General features: G+C 52.7%; 1 protein-coding gene across 3 annotated transcripts in view; it reads left to right on the top strand.

Moving 5' to 3' along the window:
* Positions 1–2703: 2703 nt before the first annotated feature.
* Positions 2704–20140, top strand: part of LOC137367617 (V-type proton ATPase subunit B, brain isoform-like) — a 99658-nt gene continuing 82221 nt past the window's right edge. For 2 of the 3 annotated variants that reach the window (XM_068028662.1, XM_068028660.1), the window contains exon 1: positions 2704–3174. In XM_068028662.1, coding sequence (XP_067884763.1) covers positions 2841–3174 — 334 coding nt within the window. In that variant the 5' untranslated portion in view covers positions 2704–2840. The remainder of the gene's footprint in view (positions 3175–20140) is intronic. The other variant, XM_068028661.1, reaches the window with a different exon arrangement.

The raw sequence follows: 20140 nt of genomic DNA, 5'->3' as shown, positions 1-20140 counted from the left end.
ATGTGGCAGCCAATTTTGCACACAGCAAGCTCCCACAAAGAGCAGCTCGAAATTGTTATATTTTTGCTGGACAAGGGTATACAAGGATATGGAGTGAAGATGCAGATCAGCTGTAATCTCACTGAAGGGCAGAATAGGCTTGAGGGGCTGAATGGTCTCCTCCTGTCCCTAGGTTAAACAACCATGAAGAACTGAATCATTCATTTACCATAAAAGTACATCGAATTTAGCTCAGTTGCCTAGATGGCTAGTGTGTAGCTCAGTAGAATAACAATCGTGCAGGTTCAATTCCCATTCTAAGCTGAGGTAGGAAACCACCTCATATACTCTCTTCCCTAATCATACTCATCTCTCCTGGGTAGAGGAGAAAAAGGGGACTTGCTTTGGGCAGACCACCACTGCAGCATGTGCATGGAAACAGGATGCTTGGCTCAAATGGTGCTTATGCTCCGCACGAGCCTCTAACCCTATCAGCATAACCTTCTTTTCCTTTCTCCCTCATGTGTTTATCTAGCTTCCCCTTACATGCATCTAAGCTATTCACCTCAGCCACTTCCTGTGGTAGCGAGTTCCACATTCTAACCACTCTAATTATTACCATCCCCACCAGCAATCCAACAGTCCTGGCCAGGCAGTGGGGAAGATCTCGTTAATATTTAATCTGAGCTTGTTGGGGGGAGGTGGAGGTCAATGGTTATCAGTGAGAAAGGACTGAGGCGTGAGGCAGAGAAATGTACACCAGCTAGTTTAACATTAGAAAAAGGTGCTGAGTGCTTAGTGCAGGAGTCTGCATACCTTCACATGCTCTGGGTTGTGCCTCACTGATTCCCTGGAATTCTGTGAGGCAGCAGCCAAGGAGAGCGGTCTTGGGCCTTGCTACTAATGGGGATCTTCAGAAGACTTTCTATCCGTTCGCCCTCAATGACTTTGAAACTCTGGCCACGTTCTTCCACCCCATTCCCCGCCTGCACCCTGTCCCAGCCTCAAAAGCATTGAGGCTTGTAAACTGTACTATCCAAGCGCCCATTCTTCATGCCCGAACCCTGGATGCTGAGTGTTGTCCGGCTATTCGACAGGGACGGGCTTCACATCAAAGGCCTCACTCGACACCCGGCCAACCGGCACCTCCAGGAGCAATGACTTGCCTGGGATAGCAGTCTGTTACTGCAATGTCCCCAGATTTATTTGTTTCTGAGATTCCTGCGGTCTGTCTCACTGCAACTCAGATGCATTTCAACGCCTGAATTTCACACACGGAGACTGCATCCCTATCACTGGGCATCTTCCTGTCCCGAAAATAACCAGTGCCCAACTACAACAACAACAACAACTACAACAACAAGTACCTTAAACAGAATAAAAACATCACAATTTGCTTCATGGAAACATTTTCAAACACATAAGCAGATATTAAGGCAGGTAACCAGAAGCTTTTAATTTGTTCATGGGATGTGGGCATCACTGGCTAGGCCAGCATTTATTCCCCATCCCTAATTGCCCTTGAGAAGGTGGTGGTGAGCTGCCTTCTTGAACCGCTGCAGTCCTTTTGGGGTAGGTACACCCACAGTGCTGTTAGGAAGGGAGTTCCAGGATTTTGACCCAGCAACAGTGAAGGAACGGCAAAATAGTTCCAAGTCAGGATGGTGTGTGACTTGGAGGGGAACTTGCAGGTGGTGGTGTTCCCATTCATTTGCTGCCCTTGTCCTTCTAGTTGGTAAAGGTCGTGGGTTTGGAAGGTGCTGTCTAAGGAGCCTTGGTCAAAGAGGTAGACTTTAAAGAGCGTCTTAAAGCAGGACAGGGACGTGGGGGGTGGGGGGAGGGGGTGGTTGAGGGAGGGCATTCCAGAGCTTAGGCTCTCAGAGCTGAATGTAGAACTGTCAACAGTGAGTGATTAAAATCAGGGATGCAAAAGAGGCCAGAATTAGAGGAATGCAGATATCTCGGAGGGTAGTGGGGCTGGAGGAGATAGGGAGGGGCGAGGCCATGAGGGATTTGAAAACAAGGATCGAAATTTTAAAATCAAGATGTTGCTGAACCAGGAGCCAGTGTAGGTCAACAAGCACAGGATCGATAGGGGAACAGGAGCTGGAGCAAGTCAGGATATGGGCAATTCAAAACTAGCTTCAGAGTGCTTGGATTAGGGAGGAGAGATGATCAACCAAGAAGTTTCTGTTCATTAACTTACCCAACACTTTGTGTGGTCAGAGAACAGGGGGAGAAACCTGGACTCAGTTACAATGCCTTGCATAATAGATTTGCCACTAGCACTGTCTGGAACAGGAGGAGGCCATTCAGCCCCTCGATCCTGTTACACCAGGAACAGGAGGAGGTCGTTCCACCATTCAATTAGATCACGGCTGATCTGTAACTCAACGTCATTTTCCCACCTTAGCCCCATATTCCTTGGTACACTCACAGGTATGAAAGGTCCAATCATCTTCCAGATTCCGCTACAATTTGGTGGGAGAGAGAGAGTTCCAGATTTCCACTACTCTTCGTGTGAAAAAGTATTTCTCAATTTCCCTGCTGAACAGCCTGGAATTAATTTTAAGATTGTACCCCCTTGTTCTGCAGCACCTCTCTGGGCTGTCCATTCCACATCTTCACCGCCCTCTGCATCACCCTCTGAGCTGCCAGTTCCCCCTTTCCTTCCTTTAGATGTGTAGCCCGTGAACCTGCAGCAGATGCATTACTTGGTGCCAATCCCAGTGCGGGAGGGGAGCTGTTTGCAGGAAACAGGAGTCTCCTTCAGGAGAGCTGGGTTGAGGTCTGACAGAGGAAGGGACAGCAGGAGTCTGTCCCAAGCTTTCCCTGACCTTCTCTGACCGACACGCTGGAGAATGCAGTCCTACCCGGCCGAGATAAAGATCAAAGTTTACAGTAGAGAGCAGAATCCCTGCCTCAGTGCTTACAGTAAACAGATGCTGCATTTCAGTGACAGAACCCAGCAACACAGCTACACAGCTACAAGTTACAGGAGCCCGGCGGCATCAGACATAGCACAAATCCCACTGTTAAAAGCAGGTATCAGTGCAGCCAGAATCAGAGGCTCCTTCTGCATGATCATGGCAACTAAGGTACGCCTGAGAGTGAATGAACAGCAAGGAGAGCTGACTGCAGCCAGGGAGCATGTGTGTGCAGTGAGCAGGAACTACATCAATCAGCCCCGGCTCAGTAAGTAACTCAGAGAGAGAACAACAATCAGCGTGGACTCCAAAAACTCCACAATCTGTGTCAGGTTATGTGAAGGAGCGGGGAATGTGTTACAGGGTAACAGGGAGCTGGGAGTGTGATACAGGGTAACAGGGAGCTGGGAGTGTGATACAGGGTAACAGGGAGATGGGAGTGTGTTACAGGGTAACAGGGAGATGGGAGTGTGTTACAGGGTAACAGGGAGATGGGAATGTGTTACAGGGTAACAGGGAGCTGGGACTGTGTTACAGGGTAACAGGGAGCTGGGGGTGTGTTACAGGGTAACAGGGAGCTGGGAGTGTGATACAGGGTAACAGGGAGCTGGGAGTGTGATACAGGGTAACAGGGAGCTGGGAGTGTGATACAGGGTAACAGGGAGATGGGAGTGTGTTACAGGGTAACAGGGAGCTGGGAGTGTGATACAGGGTAACAGGGAGCTGGGAGTGTGATACAGGGTAACAGGGAGATGGGAGTGTGTTACAGGGTAACAGGGAGCTGGGAGTGTGTTACAGGGTAACAGGGAGATGGGACTGTGTTACAGGGTAACAGGGAGCTGGGACTGTGTTAACGGGTAACAAGGAGCTGGGAGTGTGTTACAGGGTAACAGGGAGCTGGGACTGTGTTACAGGGTTACAGGGAGCTGGGAATGTGTTAACGGGTAACAAGGAGCTGGGAGTGTGTTACAGGGTAACAGGGAGCTGGGACTGTGTTAACGGGTAACAAGGAGCTGGGAGTGTGTTACAGGGTAACAGGGAGCTGGGACTGTGTTACAGGGTTACAGGGAGCTGGGACTGTGTTACAGGGTAACAGGGAGCTGGGAGTGTGATACAGGGTAACAGGGAGCTGGGAGTGTGATACAGGGTAACAGGGAGCTGGGAGTGTGATACAGGGTAACAGGGAGCTGGGAGTGTGTTACAGGGTGACAGGGAGCTGGAAGTGTGATACAGGGTAACAGGGAGCTGGGAGTGTGTTACAGGGCAACAGGAACCTGGAAGTGTGTTTCAGGGCAACAGGGAGCTGGGAGTGTGTTACAGGGTAACAGGGAGCTGGGAGTGTGTTACAGGGTAACAGGGAGCCGGGAGTATGTTACAGGGTAACAGGGAGCTGGGAACATGTTAGAGGTTAACAGGGAGCTGGGAGTGTGTTACAGGGTAACAGGGAGCTGGGAATGTGTTACAGGGCAACAGGGAGCTTGGAGTGTGTTACAGGGAGCTGCGAGTTTCTCACAGGCTAACAGGGAGCTGGGAATGTGTTACAGGGCAACCGGGAGCTGGGAGTGTGTTACAGGGTAAAAGGGAGCTGGGAGTGTGTAACAGGGTAACAGGGAGCTGGGAGTGTGTTACAGGATAACAGGGAGCTGGGAATGTGTTACAGGGTAACAGGGAGCTGGGAGTATGTTACAGGGTAACAGGGAGCTCGGAGTGTGTTACAGGATAACAGGGAGCTGGGAATGTGTTACAGGGTAACAGGGAGCTGGGAGTATGTTACAGGGTAACAGGGATCTGGGAACGTTTTACAGGGTAACAGGGAGCTGGGAGTGTGTTACATGGCAACATGGAGCTGGGAATGTTTTACAGGGTAAAAGGGAGGTGGGAGTGTGTTACAGGGTAACAGGGAGCTGGGAGTGTGTTACAGGACAACAGGGAGCTGGGAATGTGTTACAGGGTAACAGGGAGCTGGGAGTATGTTACAGGGTAACAGGAATCTGGGAACGTTTTACAGGGTAACAGGGAGCTGGGAACGTGTTACAGGGTAACAGGGAGCTGGGAGTGTGTTACAGGGTAAAAGGGAGCTGGGAGTGTGTTACAGGGCAACAGGAACCTGGAAGTGTGTTTCAGGGCAACAGGGAGCTGGGAGTGTGATACAGGGTAATAGGGAGCTGTGAGTGTATTACAGGGCAACAGGAACCTGGAAGTGTGTTTCAGGGCAACAGGGAGCTGGGAGTGTGTTACAGGGTAAAAGGGAGCTGGGAGTGTGATACAGGGTAACAGGGAGCTGGGAGTGTGTTACAGGGCAACAGGAACCTGGAAGTGTGTTTCAGGGCAACAGGGAGCTGGGAGTGTGTTACAAGGTAACAGGGAGCTACGAGTGTGTTACAGGGTAACAGGGAGCTGGGAGTGTGTTACAGGGTAACAGGGAGCTGGGAACGTGTTAGAGGTTAACAGGGAGCTGGGAGTGTGTTACAGGGTAACAGGGAGCGGGGAGTGTGTTACAGGGCAACAGGGAGCTTGGAGTGTGTTACAGGGAGCTGGGAGTGTCTCACAGGCTAACAGGGAGCTGGGAATGTGTTACAGGGCAACCGGGAGCTGGGAGTGTGTTACAGGGTAAAAGGGAGCTGGGAGTGTGTTACAGGGTAACAGGGAGCTGGGAGTGTGTTGCAGGATAACAGGGAGCTGGGAATGTGTTACAGGGTAACAGGGAGCTGGGAACGTGTTACAGGGTAACAGGGAGCTGGGAGTGTGTTACAGGGCAACAGGGAGCTGGGAAGTGTGTTACAGAGCAACAGGGAGTTGGGAGTGTGTTACAGGGAGCTGGGAGTGTGTTACATGGCAACAGGGAGCTGGGAGTGTGTTACAGGGCAACAGGGAGCTGGGAGTGTGTTGCAGGGTAAAAGGGAGCTGGGAATGTGCTACAGGGTGAGGGAGCTGGGAGTTTGTTACAGGGCAACAGGGACCTGGAAGTGTGTTACAGGGTAACAGGGAGCTGGGAATGTGTTACAGGGTGAGGGAGCTGGGAGTTTGTTACAGGGTAACAGGGAGCTGGGAATGTGTTACAGGGTAACAGGGAGCTGGGAACGTGTTACAGGGTAACAGGGAGCTGGGAGTGTGTTACAGGGTAACAGGGAGCTGGGAGTGTGTTACAGGGTAACAGGGAGCTGGGAGTGTGTTACATGGCAACAGGGAGCTGGGAGTGTGTTACAGGGCAACAGGGAGCTGGGAGTGTGTTGCAGGGTAAAAGGGAGCTGGGAATGTGTTACAGGGTAACAGGGAGCGGGGAGTGTGTTACAGGGCAACAGGGAGCTTGGAGTGTGTTACAGGGAGCTGGGAGTGTCTCACAGGCTAACAGGGAGCTGGGAATGTGTTACAGGGCAACCGGGAGCTGGGAGTGTGTTACAGGGTAAAAGGGAGCTGGGAGTGTGTTACAGGGTAACAGGGAGCTGGGAGTGTGTTGCAGGATAACAGGGAGCTGGAAATGTGTTACAGGGTAACAGGGAGCTGGGAATGTGTTACAGGGTAACAGGGATCTGGGAACGTTTTACAGGGTAACAGGGAGCTGGGAGTGTGTTACATGGCAACAGGGAGCTGGGAGTGTGTTACAGGGCAACAGGGAGCTGGGAGTGTGTTACAGGGTAAAAGGGAGCTGGGAGTGTGTTACAGGGTAACAGGGAGCAGGGAGTGTGTTACAGGATAACAGGGAGCTGGGAATATGTTACAGGGTAACAGGGAGCTGGGAGTATGTTCCAGGGTAACAGGGAGCTCGGAGTGTGTTACAGGATAACAGGGAGCTGGGAATGTATTACAGGGTAACAGGGAGCTGGGAGTACGTTACAGGGTAACAGGGAGCTGGGAACGTGTTACAGGGTAACAGGGAGCTGGGAGTGTGTTACAGGGCAACAGGGAGCTGGGAGTGTGTGACAGAGCAACAGGGAGTTGGGAGTGTGTTACAGGGAGCTGGGAGTGTGTTACATGGCAACAGGGAGCTGGGAGTGTGTGACAGGGCAACAGGGAGCTGGGAGTGTGTTGCAGGGTAAAAGGGAGCTGGGAATGTGTTACAGGGTGAGGGAGCTGGGAGTTTGTAACAGGGCAACAGGGACCTGGAAGTGTGTTACAGGGTAACAGGGAGCTGGGAATGTGTTACAGGGTGAGGGAGCTGGGAGTTTGTTACAGGGCAACAGGGAGCTGGGAGTGTGTTGCAGGGTAAAAGGGAGCTGGGAATGTGTTACAGGGTAACAGGGAGCGGGGAGTGTGTTACAGGGCAACAGGGAGCTTGGAGTGTGTTACAGGGAGCTGGGAGTGTCTCACAGGCTAACAGGGAGCTGGGAATGTGTTACAGGGCAACCGGGAGCTGGGAGTGTGTTACAGGGTAAAAGGGAGCTGGGAGTGTGTTACAGGGTAACAGGGAGCTGGGAGTGTGTTGCAGGATAACAGGGAGCTGGAAATGTGTTACAGGGTAACAGGGAGCTGGGAATGTGTTACAGGGTAACAGGGATCTGGGAACGTTTTACAGGGTAACAGGGAGCTGGGAGTGTGTTACATGGCAACAGGGAGCTGGGAGTGTGTTACAGGGCAACAGGGAGCTGGGAGTGTGTTACAGGGTAAAAGGGAGCTGGGAGTGTGTTACAGGGTAACAGGGAGCAGGGAGTGTGTTACAGGATAACAGGGAGCTGGGAATATGTTACAGGGTAACAGGGAGCTGGGAGTATGTTCCAGGGTAACAGGGAGCTCGGAGTGTGTTACAGGATAACAGGGAGCTGGGAATGTATTACAGGGTAACAGGGAGCTGGGAGTACGTTACAGGGTAACAGGGAGCTGGGAACGTGTTACAGGGTAACAGGGAGCTGGGAGTGTGTTACAGGGCAACAGGGAGCTGGGAGTGTGTGACAGAGCAACAGGGAGTTGGGAGTGTGTTACAGGGAGCTGGGAGTGTGTTACATGGCAACAGGGAGCTGGGAGTGTGTGACAGGGCAACAGGGAGCTGGGAGTGTGTTGCAGGGTAAAAGGGAGCTGGGAATGTGTTACAGGGTGAGGGAGCTGGGAGTTTGTAACAGGGCAACAGGGACCTGGAAGTGTGTTACAGGGTAACAGGGAGCTGGGAATGTGTTACAGGGTGAGGGAGCTGGGAGTTTGTTACAGGGTAACAGGGAGCTGGGAATGTGTTACAGGGTAACAGGGAGCTGGGAACATATTACAGGGTAACAGGGAGCTGGGAGTGTGTTACAGGGTAACAGGGAGCTGGGAGTGTGTTACAGGGTAACAGGAGGCTGGGAACGTGTTACAGGGTAACAGGGAGCTGGGAGTGTGTTACAGGGAGCTGGGAGTGTGTTATAGGGAGCTAGGAGTATCTTACAGGCTAACAGGGAGCTGGGAATGTTTACAGGGCAACAGGGAGCTGGGAGTGTGTTAGAGGGTAAAAGGGAGCTGGGAGTGTGTTATAGAGCAACTGGGACCTGGAAGTGTGTTGCAGGGCAACTGGGACCTGGAAGTGTGTTACAGGGTAACAGGGAGCTGGGAGTGTGTTACAGGGTAACAGGGAGCTGGAAGTATGTTACAGGGTAACAGGGAGCTGGGAGTGTGTTGCAGGAAAACAGGGAGCTGGGAATGTGTTACAGGGTAACAGGGAGCTGGGAGTATGTTACAGGGTAACAGGGATCTGGGAACGTTTTACAGGGTAACAGGGAGCTGGGAGTGTGTTACATGGCAACAGGGAGCTGGGAGTGTGTTACAGGGCAACAGGGAGCTGGGAGAGTGTTACAGGGTAAAAGGGAGCTGGGAGTGTGTTACAGGGTAACAGGGAGCTGGGAGTGTGTTACAGGATAACAGGGAGCTGGGAATATGTTACAGGGTAACAGGGAGCTGGGAGTATGTTACAGGGTAACAGGGAGCTCGGAGTGTGTTACAGGATAACAGGGAGCTGAGAATGTATTACAGGGTAACAGGGAGCTGGTAGTATGTTACAGGGTAACAGGGATCTGGGAACGTGTTACAGGGTAACAGGGAGCTGGGAACGTGTTACAGGGCAACAGGGAGCTGGGAGTGTGTTACAGAGCAACAGGGAGCTGGGAGTGTGTTACAGGGAGCTGGGAGTGTGTTACATGGCAACAGGGAGCTGGGAGAGTGTTACAGGGCAACAGGGAGCTGGGAGTGTGTTACAGGGTAAAAGGGAGCTGGGAATGTGTTACAGGGTGAGGGAGCTGGGAGTTTGTTACAGGGCAACAGGGACCTGGAAGTGTGTTACAGGGTAACAGGGAGCTGGGAATGTGTGACAGGGTGAGGGAGCTGGGAGTTTGTTACAGGCTAACAGGGAGCTGGGAATGTGTTACAGGGTAACAGGGAGCTGGGAACGTGTTCCAAGGTAACAGGGAGCTGGGAACGTGTTACAGGCTAACAGGGAGCTGGGATTGTGTTACAGGGTAACAGGAGGCTGGGAACGTGTTACAGGAAAACAGGGGGCTGGGAGTGTGTTACAGGGAGATGGGAGTGTGTTATAGGGAGCTGGGAGTATCTTACAGGCTAACAGGGAGCTGGGAATGTTTACAGGGCAACAGGGAGCTGGGAGTGTGTTACAGGGTAAAAGGGAGCTGGGAGTGTGTTATAGAGCAACTGGGACCTGGAAGTGTGTTACAGGGCAACTGGGACCTGGAAGTGTGTTACAGGGTAACAGGGAGCTGGGAGTGTGTTACAGGGTAACAGGGAGCTTGGAGTGTGTTACAGGGTAACAGGGAGCTGGGAGTATGTTACAGGGTAACAGGGAGCTGGGAGTGTGTTACAGGGTAACAGGGAGCTAGGAGTATGTTACAGGGTAACAGGGAGCTGGGAGTGTGTTACAGGGCAACAGGGAGCTTGGAGTGTGTTACAGGGAGCTTGGAGTGTGTTACAGGCTAACAGGGAGCTTGGAATGTGTTGCAGGGCAACAGGGAGCTGGGAGTGTGTTACAGGGTAAAAGGGAGCTGGGAGTGTGTTATAGAGCAACTGGGACCTGGAAGTGTGTTGCAGGGTAACAGGGAGCTTGGAGTTTGTTACAGGGTAACAGGGAGCTGGGAGTATGTTACAGGGTAACAGGGAGCTGGGAGTGTGTTACAGGGTAACAGGGAGCTGGGAGTGTGTTACAGGGTAACAGGGAGCTAGGAGTATGTTACAGGGTAACAGGGAGCTGGGAGTGTGTTACAGGGCAACAGGGAGCTTGGAGTGTGTTACCGGGAGCTGGGAGTGTGTTACAGGCTAACAGGGAGCTTGGAATGTGTTGCAGGGCAACAGGGAGCTGGGAGTGTGTTAGAGGGTAAAAGGGAGCTGGGAGTGTGTTATAGAGCAACTGGGACCTGGAAGTGTGTTACAGGGCAACTGGGACCTGGAAGTGTGTTACAGGGTAACAGGGAGCTGGGAGTGTGTTACAGGGTAACAGGGAGCTTGGAGTGTGTTACAGGGTAACAGGGAGCTGGAAGTATGTTACAGGGTAACAGGGAGCTGGGAGTGTGTTGCAGGAAAACAGGGAGCTGGGAATGTGTTACAGGGTAACAGGGAGCTGGGAGTATGTTACAGGGTAACAGGGATCTGGGAACGTTTTACAGGGTAACAGGGAGCTGGGAGTGTGTTACATGGCAACAGGGAGCTGGGAGTGTGTTACAGGGCAACAGGGAGCTGGGAGTGTGTTACAGGGTAAAAGGGAGCTGGGAGTGTGTTACAGGGTAACAGGGAGCTGGGAGTGTGTTACAGGATAACAGGGAGCTGGGAATATGTTACAGGGTAACAGGGAGCTGGGAGTATGTTACAGGGTAACAGGGAGCAGGGAGTATGTTACAGGGTAACAGGGAGCTCGGAGTGTGTTACAGGATAACAGGGAGCTGGGAATGTATTACAGGGTAACAGGGAGCTGGTAGTATGTTACAGGGTAACAGGGATCTGGGAACGTGTTACAGGGTAACAGGGAGCTGGGAACGTGTTACAGGGCAACAGGGAGCTGGGAGTGTGTTACAGAGCAACAGGGAGCTGGGAGTGTGTTACAGGGAGCTGGGAGTGTGTTACATGGCAACAGGGAGCTGGGAGAGTGTTACAGGGCAACAGGGAGCTGGGAGTGTGTTACAGGGTAACAGGGAGCTGGGAATGTGTGACAGGGTGAGGGAGCTGGGAGTTTGTTACAGGCTAACAGGGAGCTGGGAATGTGTTACAGGGTAACAGGGAGCTGGGAATGTGTTCCAAGGTAACAGGGAGCTGGGAACGTGTTACAGGCTAACAGGGAGCTGGGATTGTGTTACAGGGTAACAGGAGGCTGGGAACGTGTTACAGGGAGATGGGAGTGTGTTATAGGGAGCTGGGAGTATCTTACAGGCTAACAGGGAGCTGGGAATGTTTACAGGGCAACAGGGAGCTGGGAGTGTGTTACAGGGTAAAAGGGAGCTGGGAGTGTGTTACAGGGTAACAGGGAGCTGGGAGTGTGTTACAGGGTAACAGGGAGCTTGGAGTGTGTTACAGGGTAACAGGGAGCTGGGAGTATGTTACAGGGTAACAGGGAGCTGGGAGTGTGTTACAGGGTAACAGGGAGCTGGGAGTGTGTTGCAGGGTAACAGGAGGCTGGGAACGTGTTACAGGGTAACATGGAGCTGTGAGTGTGTTACAGGGAGCTGGGAGTATCTTACAGGCTAACAGGGAGCTGGGAATGTTTACAGGGCAACAGGGAGCTGGGAGTGTGTTACAGGGTAAAAGGGAGCTGGGAGTGTGTTACAGGGTAACAGGGAGCTTGGAGTGTGTTACAGGGTAACAGGGAGCTGGGAGTATGTTACAGGGTAACATGGAGCTGGGAGTGTGTTACAGGGAGCTGGGAGTGTGTTACAGGGAGCTGGGAGTATCTTACAGGCTAACAGGGAGCTGGGAATGTTTACAGGGCAACAGGGAGCTGGGAGTGTGTTACAGGGTAAAAGGGAGCTGGGAGTGTGTTATAGAGCAACTGGGACCTGGAAGTGTGTTACAGGGCAACTGGGACCTGGAAGTGTGTTACAGGGTAACAGGGAGCTGGGAGTGTGTTACAGGGTAACAGGGAGCTTGGAGTGTGTTACAGGGTAACAGGGAGCTGGGAGTATGTTACAGGGTAACAGGGAGCTGGGAGTGTGTTACAGGGTAACAGGGAGCTGGGAGTGTGTTACAGGGTAACAGGGAGCTAGGAGTATGTTACAGGGTAACAGGGAGCTGGGAGTGTGTTACAGGGCAACAGGGAGCTTGGAGTGTGTTACACGGAGCTGGGAGTGTGTTACAGGCTAACAGGGAGCTTGGAATGTGTTGCAGGGCAACAGGGAGCTGGGAGTGTGTTACAGGGTAAAAGGGAGCTGGGAGTGTGTTATAGAGCAACTGGGACCTGGAAGTGTGTTGCAGGGTAACAGGGAGCTTGGAGTGTGTTACAGGGTAACAGGGAGCTGGGAGTATGTTACAGGGTAACAGGGAGCTGGGAGTGTGTTACAGGGTAACAGGGAGCTGGGAGTGTGTTACAGGGTAACAGGGAGCTAGGAGTATGTTACAGGGTAACAGGGAGCTGGGAGTGTGTTACAGGGCAACAGGGAGCTTGGAGTGTGTTACCGGGAGCTGGGAGTGTGTTACAGGCTAACAGGGAGCTTGGAATGTGTTGCAGGGCAACAGGGAGCTGGGAGTGTGTTACAGGGTAAAAGGGAGCTGGCAGTGTGTTACAGGTTAACAGGGAGCTGGGAGTGTGTTACAGGTTAACAGGGAGCTGGGAGTGTGTTATAGAGCAACTGGGACCTGGAAGTGTGTTGCAGGGTAACAGGGAGCTGGGAATGTGTTACAGGGTAACAGGGAGCTGGGAGTTCGTTACAGGGTAACAGGGAGCTGGGAATGTGTTGCAGGTTAACAGGGAGCTGGGAGTATGTTACAGGGTAACAGGGAGCTGGGAGTGTGTTACAGGGTAACAGGGAGCTGGGTGTGTGTCACAGGGTAACAGGGAGCTAGGAGTATGTTACAGGGTAACAGGGAGCTGGGAGTGTGTTACAGGGTAACAGGGAGCTGGGAACGTGTTACAGGGTAACAGGGAGCTGGGAGTGTGTTACAGGGAGCTGGGAGTGTGTTACAGGCTAACAGGGAGCTTGGAATGTGTTGCAGGGCAACAGGGAGCTGGGAGTGTGTTACAGGGTAAAAGGGAGCTGGGAGTGTGTTATAGAGCAACTGGGACCTGGAAGTGTGTTGCAGGGTAACAGGGAGCTTGGAGTGTGTTACAGGGTAACAGGGAGCTGGGAGTATGTTACAGGGTAACAGGGAGCTGGGAGTGTGTTACAGGGTAACAGGGAGCTGGGAGTGTGTTACAGGGTAACAGGAAGCTAGGAGTATGTTACAGGGTAACAGGGAGCTGGGAGTGTGTTACAGGGCAACAGGGAGCTTGGAGTGTGTTACAGGGAGCTGGGAGTGTGTTACAGGCTAACAGGGAGCTTGGAATGTGTTGCAGGGCAACAGGGAGCTGGGAGTGTGTTACAGGGTAAAAGGGAGCTGGCAGTGTGTTACAGGTTAACAGGGAGCTGGGAGTGTGTTACAGGTTAACAGGGAGCTGGGAGTGTGTTATAGAGCAACTGGGACCTGGAAGTGTGTTGCAGGGTAACAGGGAGCTGGGAATGTGTTACAGGGTAACAGGGAGCTGGGAGTTCGTTACAGGGTAACAGGGAGCTGGGAATGTGTTGCAGGTTAACAGGGAGCTGGGAGTATGTTACAGGGTAACAGGGAGCTGGGAGTGTGTTACAGGGTAACAGGGAGCTGGGTGTGTGTCACAGGGTAACAGGGAGCTAGGAGTATGTTACAGGGTAACAGGGAGCTGGGAGTGTGTTACAGGGTGAGGGAGCTGGGAGTTTGTTACAGGGCAACAGGGACCTGGAAGTGTGTTACAGGGTAACAGGGAGCTGGGAGTGTGTTACAGGGTAAAAGGGAGCTGGCAGTGTGTGACAGGTTAACAGGGAGCTGGGAGTGTGTTACAGGTTAACAGGGAGCTGGGAGTGTGTTATAGAGCAACTGGGACCTGGAAGTGTGTTGCAGGGTAACAGGGAGCTAGGAATGTGTTAAAGGGTAACAGGGAGCTGGGAGTTCGTTACAGGGTAACAGGGAGCTGGGAATGTGTTGCAGGTTAACAGGGAGCTGGGAGTATGTTACAGGGTAACAGGGAGCTGGGAGTGTGTTACAGGGTAACAGGGAGCTGGGTGTGTGTCACAGGGTAACAGGGAGCTAGGAGTATGTTACAGGGTAACAGGGAGCTGGGAGTGTGTTACAGGGTAACAGGGAGCTGGGAACGTGTTACAGGGTAACAGGGAGCTGGGAGTGTGTTACAGGGCAACAGGGAGCTGGGAGTGTGTTACAGAGCAACAGGGAGCTGGGAGTGTGTCACAGGGAGCTGGGAGTGTGTTACATGGCAACAGGGAGCTGGGAGTGTGTTACAGGGCAACAGGGAGCTGGGAGTGTGTTGCAGGGTAAAAGGGAGCTGGGAATGTGTTACAGGGTGAGGGAGCTGGGAGTTTGTTACAGGGCAACAGGGACCTGGAAGTGTGTTACAGGGTAACAGGGAGCTGGGAATGTGTTACAGGGTGAGGGAGCTGGGAGTGTGTTACAGGGTAACAGGCAGCTGGGAATGTGTTACAGGGTAACAGAGAGCTGGGAACGTGTTACAGGGTAACAGGGAGCTGGGAGTGTGTTACAGGGTAACAGGGAGCTGGGAGTGTGTTACAGGGTAACAGGGAGCTGGGAGTGTGTTACAGGGTAACAGGGAGCTGGGAGTGTGTTACAGGGTAACAGGAGGCTGGGAACGTGTTACAGGGTAACAGGGAGCTGGGAGTGTGTTACAGGGAGCTGGGAGTGTGTTATCGGGAGCTGGGAGTATCTTACAGGCTAACAGGGAGCTGGGAATATTTACAGGGCAACAGGGAGCTGGGAGTGTGTTACAGGGTAAAAGGGAGCTGGGAGTGTGTTATAGAGAAACTGGGACCTGGAAGTGTGTTACAGGGCAACTGGGACCTGGAAGTGTGTTACAGGGTAACAGGGAGCTGGGAGTGTGTTACAGGGTAACAGGGAGCTTGGAGTGTGTTACAGGGTAACAGGGAGCTGGGAGTATGTTACAGGGTAACAGGGAGCTGGGAGTGTGTTACAGGATAACACGGAGCTGGGAATGTGTTACAGGGTAACAGGGAGCTGGGAGTATGTTACAGGGCAACAGGGATCTGGGAACGTTTTACAGGGTAACAGGGAGCTGGGAGTGTGTTACATGGCAACAGGGAGCTGGGAGTGTGTTACAGGGCAACAGGGAGCTGGGAGTGTGTTACAGGGTAAAAGGGAGCTGGGAGTGTGTTACAGGGTAACAGGGAGCTGGGAGTGTGTTACAGGATAACAGGGAGCTGGGAATGTATTACAGGGTAACAGGGAGCTGGGAGTATGTTACAGGGTAACAGGGAGCTGGGAACATGTTACAGCGTAACAGGGAGCTGGGAGTGTGTTACAGGGCAACAGGGAGCTGGGAGTGTGTTACAGAGCAACAGGGAGCTGGGAGTGTGTTACAGGGAGCTGGGAGTGTGTTACATGGCAACAGGGAGCTGGGAGTGTGTTACAGGGCAACAGGGAGCTGGGAGTGTGTTACAGGGTAAAAGGGAGCTGGGAATGTGTTACAGGGTGAGGGAGCTGGGAGTTTGTTACAGGGCAACAGGGACCTGGAAGTGTGTTACAGGGTAACAGAGAGCTGGGAATGTGTTACAGGGTGAGGGAGCTGGGAGTTTGTTACAGGGTAACAGGGAGCTGGGAACGTGTTGCAGGGTAACAGGGAGCTGGGAGTGTGTTACAGGGTAACAGGGAGCTGGGAGTGTGTTACAGGGTAACAGGAGGCTGGGAACGTGTTACAGGGTAACAGAGAGCTGGGAGTGTGTTACAGGGAGCTGGGAGTGTGTTATAGGTAGCTGGGAGTATCTTCCAGGCTAACAGGGAGCTGGGAATGTTTACAGGGCAACAGGGAGCTGGGAGTGTGTTACAGGGTAAAAGGGAGCTGGGAGTGTGTTATAGAGCAACTGGGACCTGGAAGTGTGTTACAGGGCAACTGGGACCTGGAGGTGTGTTACAGGGTAACAGGGAGCTGGGAGTGTGTTACAGGGTAACAGGGAGCTTGGAGTATGTTACAGGGTAACAGGGAGCTGGGAGTGTGTTACAGGGTAACAGGGAGCTGGGAGTGTGTTACAGGGTAACAGGGAGCTGGGAGTATGTTACAGGGTAACAGGGAGCTGGGAGTGTGTTACAGGGTAACAGGGAGCTGGGAGTGTGTTACAGGGTAACAGGGAGCTAGGAGTATGTTACAGGGTAACAGGGAGCTGGGAGTGTGTTACACGCTAACAGGGAGCTTGGAATGTGTTACAGGGCAACAGGGAGCTGGGAGTGTGTTACAGGGTAAAAGGGAGCTGGCAGTGTGTTACAGGTTAACAGGGAGCTGGGAGTGTGTTACAGGTTAACAGGGAGCTGGGAGTGTGTTATAGAGCAACTGGGACCTGGAAGTGTGTTGCAGGGTAACAGGGAGCTTGGAGTGTGTTACAGGGTAACAGGGAGCTGGGAGTATGTTACAGGGTAACAGGGAGCTGGGAGTGTGTTACAGGGTAACAGGGAGCTGGGAGTGTGTTACAGGGTAACAGGGAGCTGGGAGTGTGTTACAGGGTAACAGGGAGCTGGGTGTGTGTTACAGGGTAACAGGGAGCTAGGAGTATGTTACAGGGTAACAGGGAGCTGGGAGTGTGTTACAGGGTAACAGGGAGCTGGGAACGTGTTACAGGGTAACAGGGAGCTGGGAGTGTGTTTCAGGGCAACAGGGAGCTGGGAGTGTGTTACAGAGCAACAGGGAGCTGGGAGTATGTTACAGGGTAACAGGGAGCTGGGAGTGTGTTACAGGGTAACAGGGAGCTGGGAATGTGTTACAGGTTAACAGGGAGCTGGGAGTATGTTACAGGGTAACAGGGAGCTGGGAGTGTGTTACAGGGTAACAGGGAGCTGGGTGTGTGTTACAGGGTAACAGGGAGCTAGGAGTATGTTACAGGGTAACAGGGAGCTGGGAGTGTGTTACAGGGTAACAGGGAGCTGGGAACGTGTTACAGGGTAACAGGGAGCTGGGAGTGTGTTTCAGGGCAACAGGGAGCTGGGAGTGTGTTACAGAGCAACAGGGAGCTGGGAGTGTGTTACAGGGAGCTGGGAGTGTGTTATAGGGAGCTGGGAGTAACTTCCAGGCGAACAGGGAGCTGGCAATGTGTTGCAGGGCAACAGGGATCTGGGAGTGTTTTACAGGGTAAAAGGGAGCTGGGAGAGTGTTCCAGGGGAACAGGGAGCAGGTAGTGTTTTGCAGGGTAACAGGGAGCTGGGAGTGTGTTACAGGGCAACAGGGAGCTGCGAGTGTGTTACAGGGCAACAGGGAGCTGGGAGTGTGTTGCAGGGTAACAGGGAGCTGGGAGTGTGTTACAGGGTAACCGGGAGCTGGAAGTGTTTTACAGTGTCACAGGGAGCTGGGAGTGTTTTACAGGGCAACAGGGAGCTGGGAGTGTGTTACAGTGTAACGTGGAGCTGGGAGTGTGTTACAGGTTAACAGGGAGCTGGAAGTGTGTTACAGATTAACAGGGAGCTGGGAGTGTGTTACCGGGTAACAGGGATCTGGGAGTGTGTTTCAGGGTAACAGGGAGCTGGGAGTGTATTACAGGGTAACAGGGAGCTGGAAGAGTGATACAGGGTAACAGGGAGCAGGGAGTGTGTTATAGGGTAACAGGGAGCTGGGAGTATGTTACAGGGCAAAAGGGTGCTGGGAATGTCTTATAGGGCAACAGCGAGCTGGGAGTGTCTTCCAGGCTAACAGGGAGCTGGGAATGTGTTACAGGGCAACCGGGAGCTGGGAGTGTGTTACAGGGTAAAAGGGAGCTGGGAGTGTGTTCCAGGGTAACTGGGAGCTGGGAACGTGTTACAGGGCAACAGGGAGCTGGGAGTATGTTACAGGGCAACAGGGAGCTGGGAGTGTGTTACAGGGTAAAAGGGAGCTGGGAGTGTGTTACAGGGTAACAGGGAGCTGGGAGTGTGTTATAGAGCAACTGGGACCTGGCAGTGTGTTGCAGGGTAACAGGGACCTTGAAGTTTGTTACAGGGTAACAGGTACCTGGAAGTGTGTGACAGGGTAACAGGGAGCTGTGAGTGTGTTACAGGGTAACAGGGAGCAGGGAGTGTGTTGCAGGGTAACAGGGAGCTGGGAGTGTGTTGCAGGGTAACCGGGAGCTGGGAGTGTTTTACAGGATCACAGGGAGCTGGGAGTGTGTTACAGGGTAACAGGGAGCTGGGAGTGTGTTACAGGTTCACAGGGAGCTGGAGGTGTGTTACCGGGTAACAGGGATCTGGGAGTGTCTTTCAGGGTAACAGGGAGCTGGGAGTGTGTTACATTGTAACAGGGAGCTGGAAGTGTATTACAGGTTAACAGGGAGCTGAAAGAGTGATACAGGGTAACAGGGAGCAGGGAGTGTGTTATAGGGTAACAGGGAGCTGGGAGTATGTTACAGGGTAACAGGGAGCTGGGAGTATGTTACAGGGCAAAAGGGAGCTGGGAATGTCTTACAGGGCAACAGGGAGCTGGGAGTGTGTTACAGGGTAACAGGGAGCTGGGAGTGTGTTGCAGGGTAACAGGGAGCTGGGAGTATTTTACAGGGCAACAGGGAGCTGGGAGTATTTTACAGGGTAACAGGGAGCTGGGAATGTTTTACAGGGTAACAGGGAGCTGGCTGTTTCTTACGGGGTAACAGGAAGCTGGGAGTGTGTTTCAGGAGAAAAAGGGAGCTTGGAATGTGTTACAGGGTAACTGGGAGCTGGGAATGTTTTACAGGGTAACAGGGAGCTAGCAGTGTGTTACAGGGTAACAGGGAGCTGGCAGTGTCTTACGGGGTAACAGGATGCTGGGAGTGTGTTGCAGGATGAAAAGGGAGCTGGGAATGTGTTACAGGATAAAAAGGGAGCTGGGAATGTGTTACACGGTAACAGGGAGCTGGGAGTGTGTTACAGGGTAACAGCGAGCTTGGAGTGTTTTACAGAGTAACAGGGAGCTGCGAGTGAGTTACAGGGTAACAGGGAGCTGGGAATGTGTTACAGGGTAACAGGGAGCTGCGAGTGAGTTACAGGGTAACAGGGAGCTGGGAGTGTGTTACAGGGTAACAGCGAGCTTGGAGTGTTTTACAGAGTAACAGGGAGCTGCGAGTGAGTTACAGGGTAACAGGGAGCTGGGAATGTGTTACAGGGTAACAGGGAGCTGGGAGTGTGTTACAGGGTAACAGGGAGCTGGGAGTGTGTTACAGGGTAACAGGGAGCTGGGAATGTGTTACAGGGTAACAGGGAGCTGGGAGTGTGTTACAGGGTAACAGGGAGCTGGGAGTTTGTTACAGGGTAACAGAAAGCTGGGAACGTGTTAGAGGTTAACAGGGAGCTGGGAGTGTGTTACAAGGCAACAGGGTCCTGGCAGTGCGATACAGGGTAACAGGGGGCTGGGAGTGTGTTACAGTGTAACAGGGAGCTGGGAATGTGATACAGTGTGACAGGGAGCTGGGAGTATTTTACAGGGTAACAGGGAGCTGGGAGTGTGTTACAGGGTAACAGGGAGCTGGGAGTGTGTTACAGGGTAACAGGGAGCTGGGAGTATTTTACAGGGCAACAGGGAGTTGGGAGTATTTTACAGGGTAACAGGGAGCTGGGAATGTTTTACAGGGTAACAGGGAGCTAGGAGTGTGTCACAGGGTAACAGGGAGCTGGCAGTTTCTTACGGGGTAACAGGAAGCTGGGAGTGTGTTTCAGGATAAAAAGGGAGCTTGGAATGTGTTACAGGGTAACTGGGAGCTGGGAATGTTTTACAGGGTAACAGGGAGCTAGCAGTGTGTTACAGGGTAACAGGGAGCTGGCAGTGTCTTACGGGGTAACAGGATGCTGGGAGTGTGTTACAGGATGAAAAGGGAGCTGGGAATGTGTTCCAGGATAAAAAGGGAGCTGGGAATGTGTTACACGGTAACAGCGAGCTTGGAGTGTTTTACAGAGTAACAGGGAGCTGCGAGTGTGTTACAGGGTAACAGGGAGCTGGGAATGTGTTACAGGGTAACAGGGAGCTGGGAGTGTGTTACAGGGTAACAGGGAGCTGGGAGTGTGTTACAGGGTAACAGGGAGCTGGGAATGTGTTACAGGGTAACAGGGAGCTGGGAGTTTGTTACAGGGTAACAGAAAGCTGG

Source organism: Heterodontus francisci, chromosome 1 (genome assembly GCF_036365525.1).
Source record: "Heterodontus francisci isolate sHetFra1 chromosome 1, sHetFra1.hap1, whole genome shotgun sequence".
Lineage (NCBI taxonomy): Eukaryota > Metazoa > Chordata > Chondrichthyes > Heterodontiformes > Heterodontidae > Heterodontus > Heterodontus francisci.
Note: the sequence above shows the minus strand (reverse complement) of the source record. Positions and strands in the feature narration are given on the sequence as shown.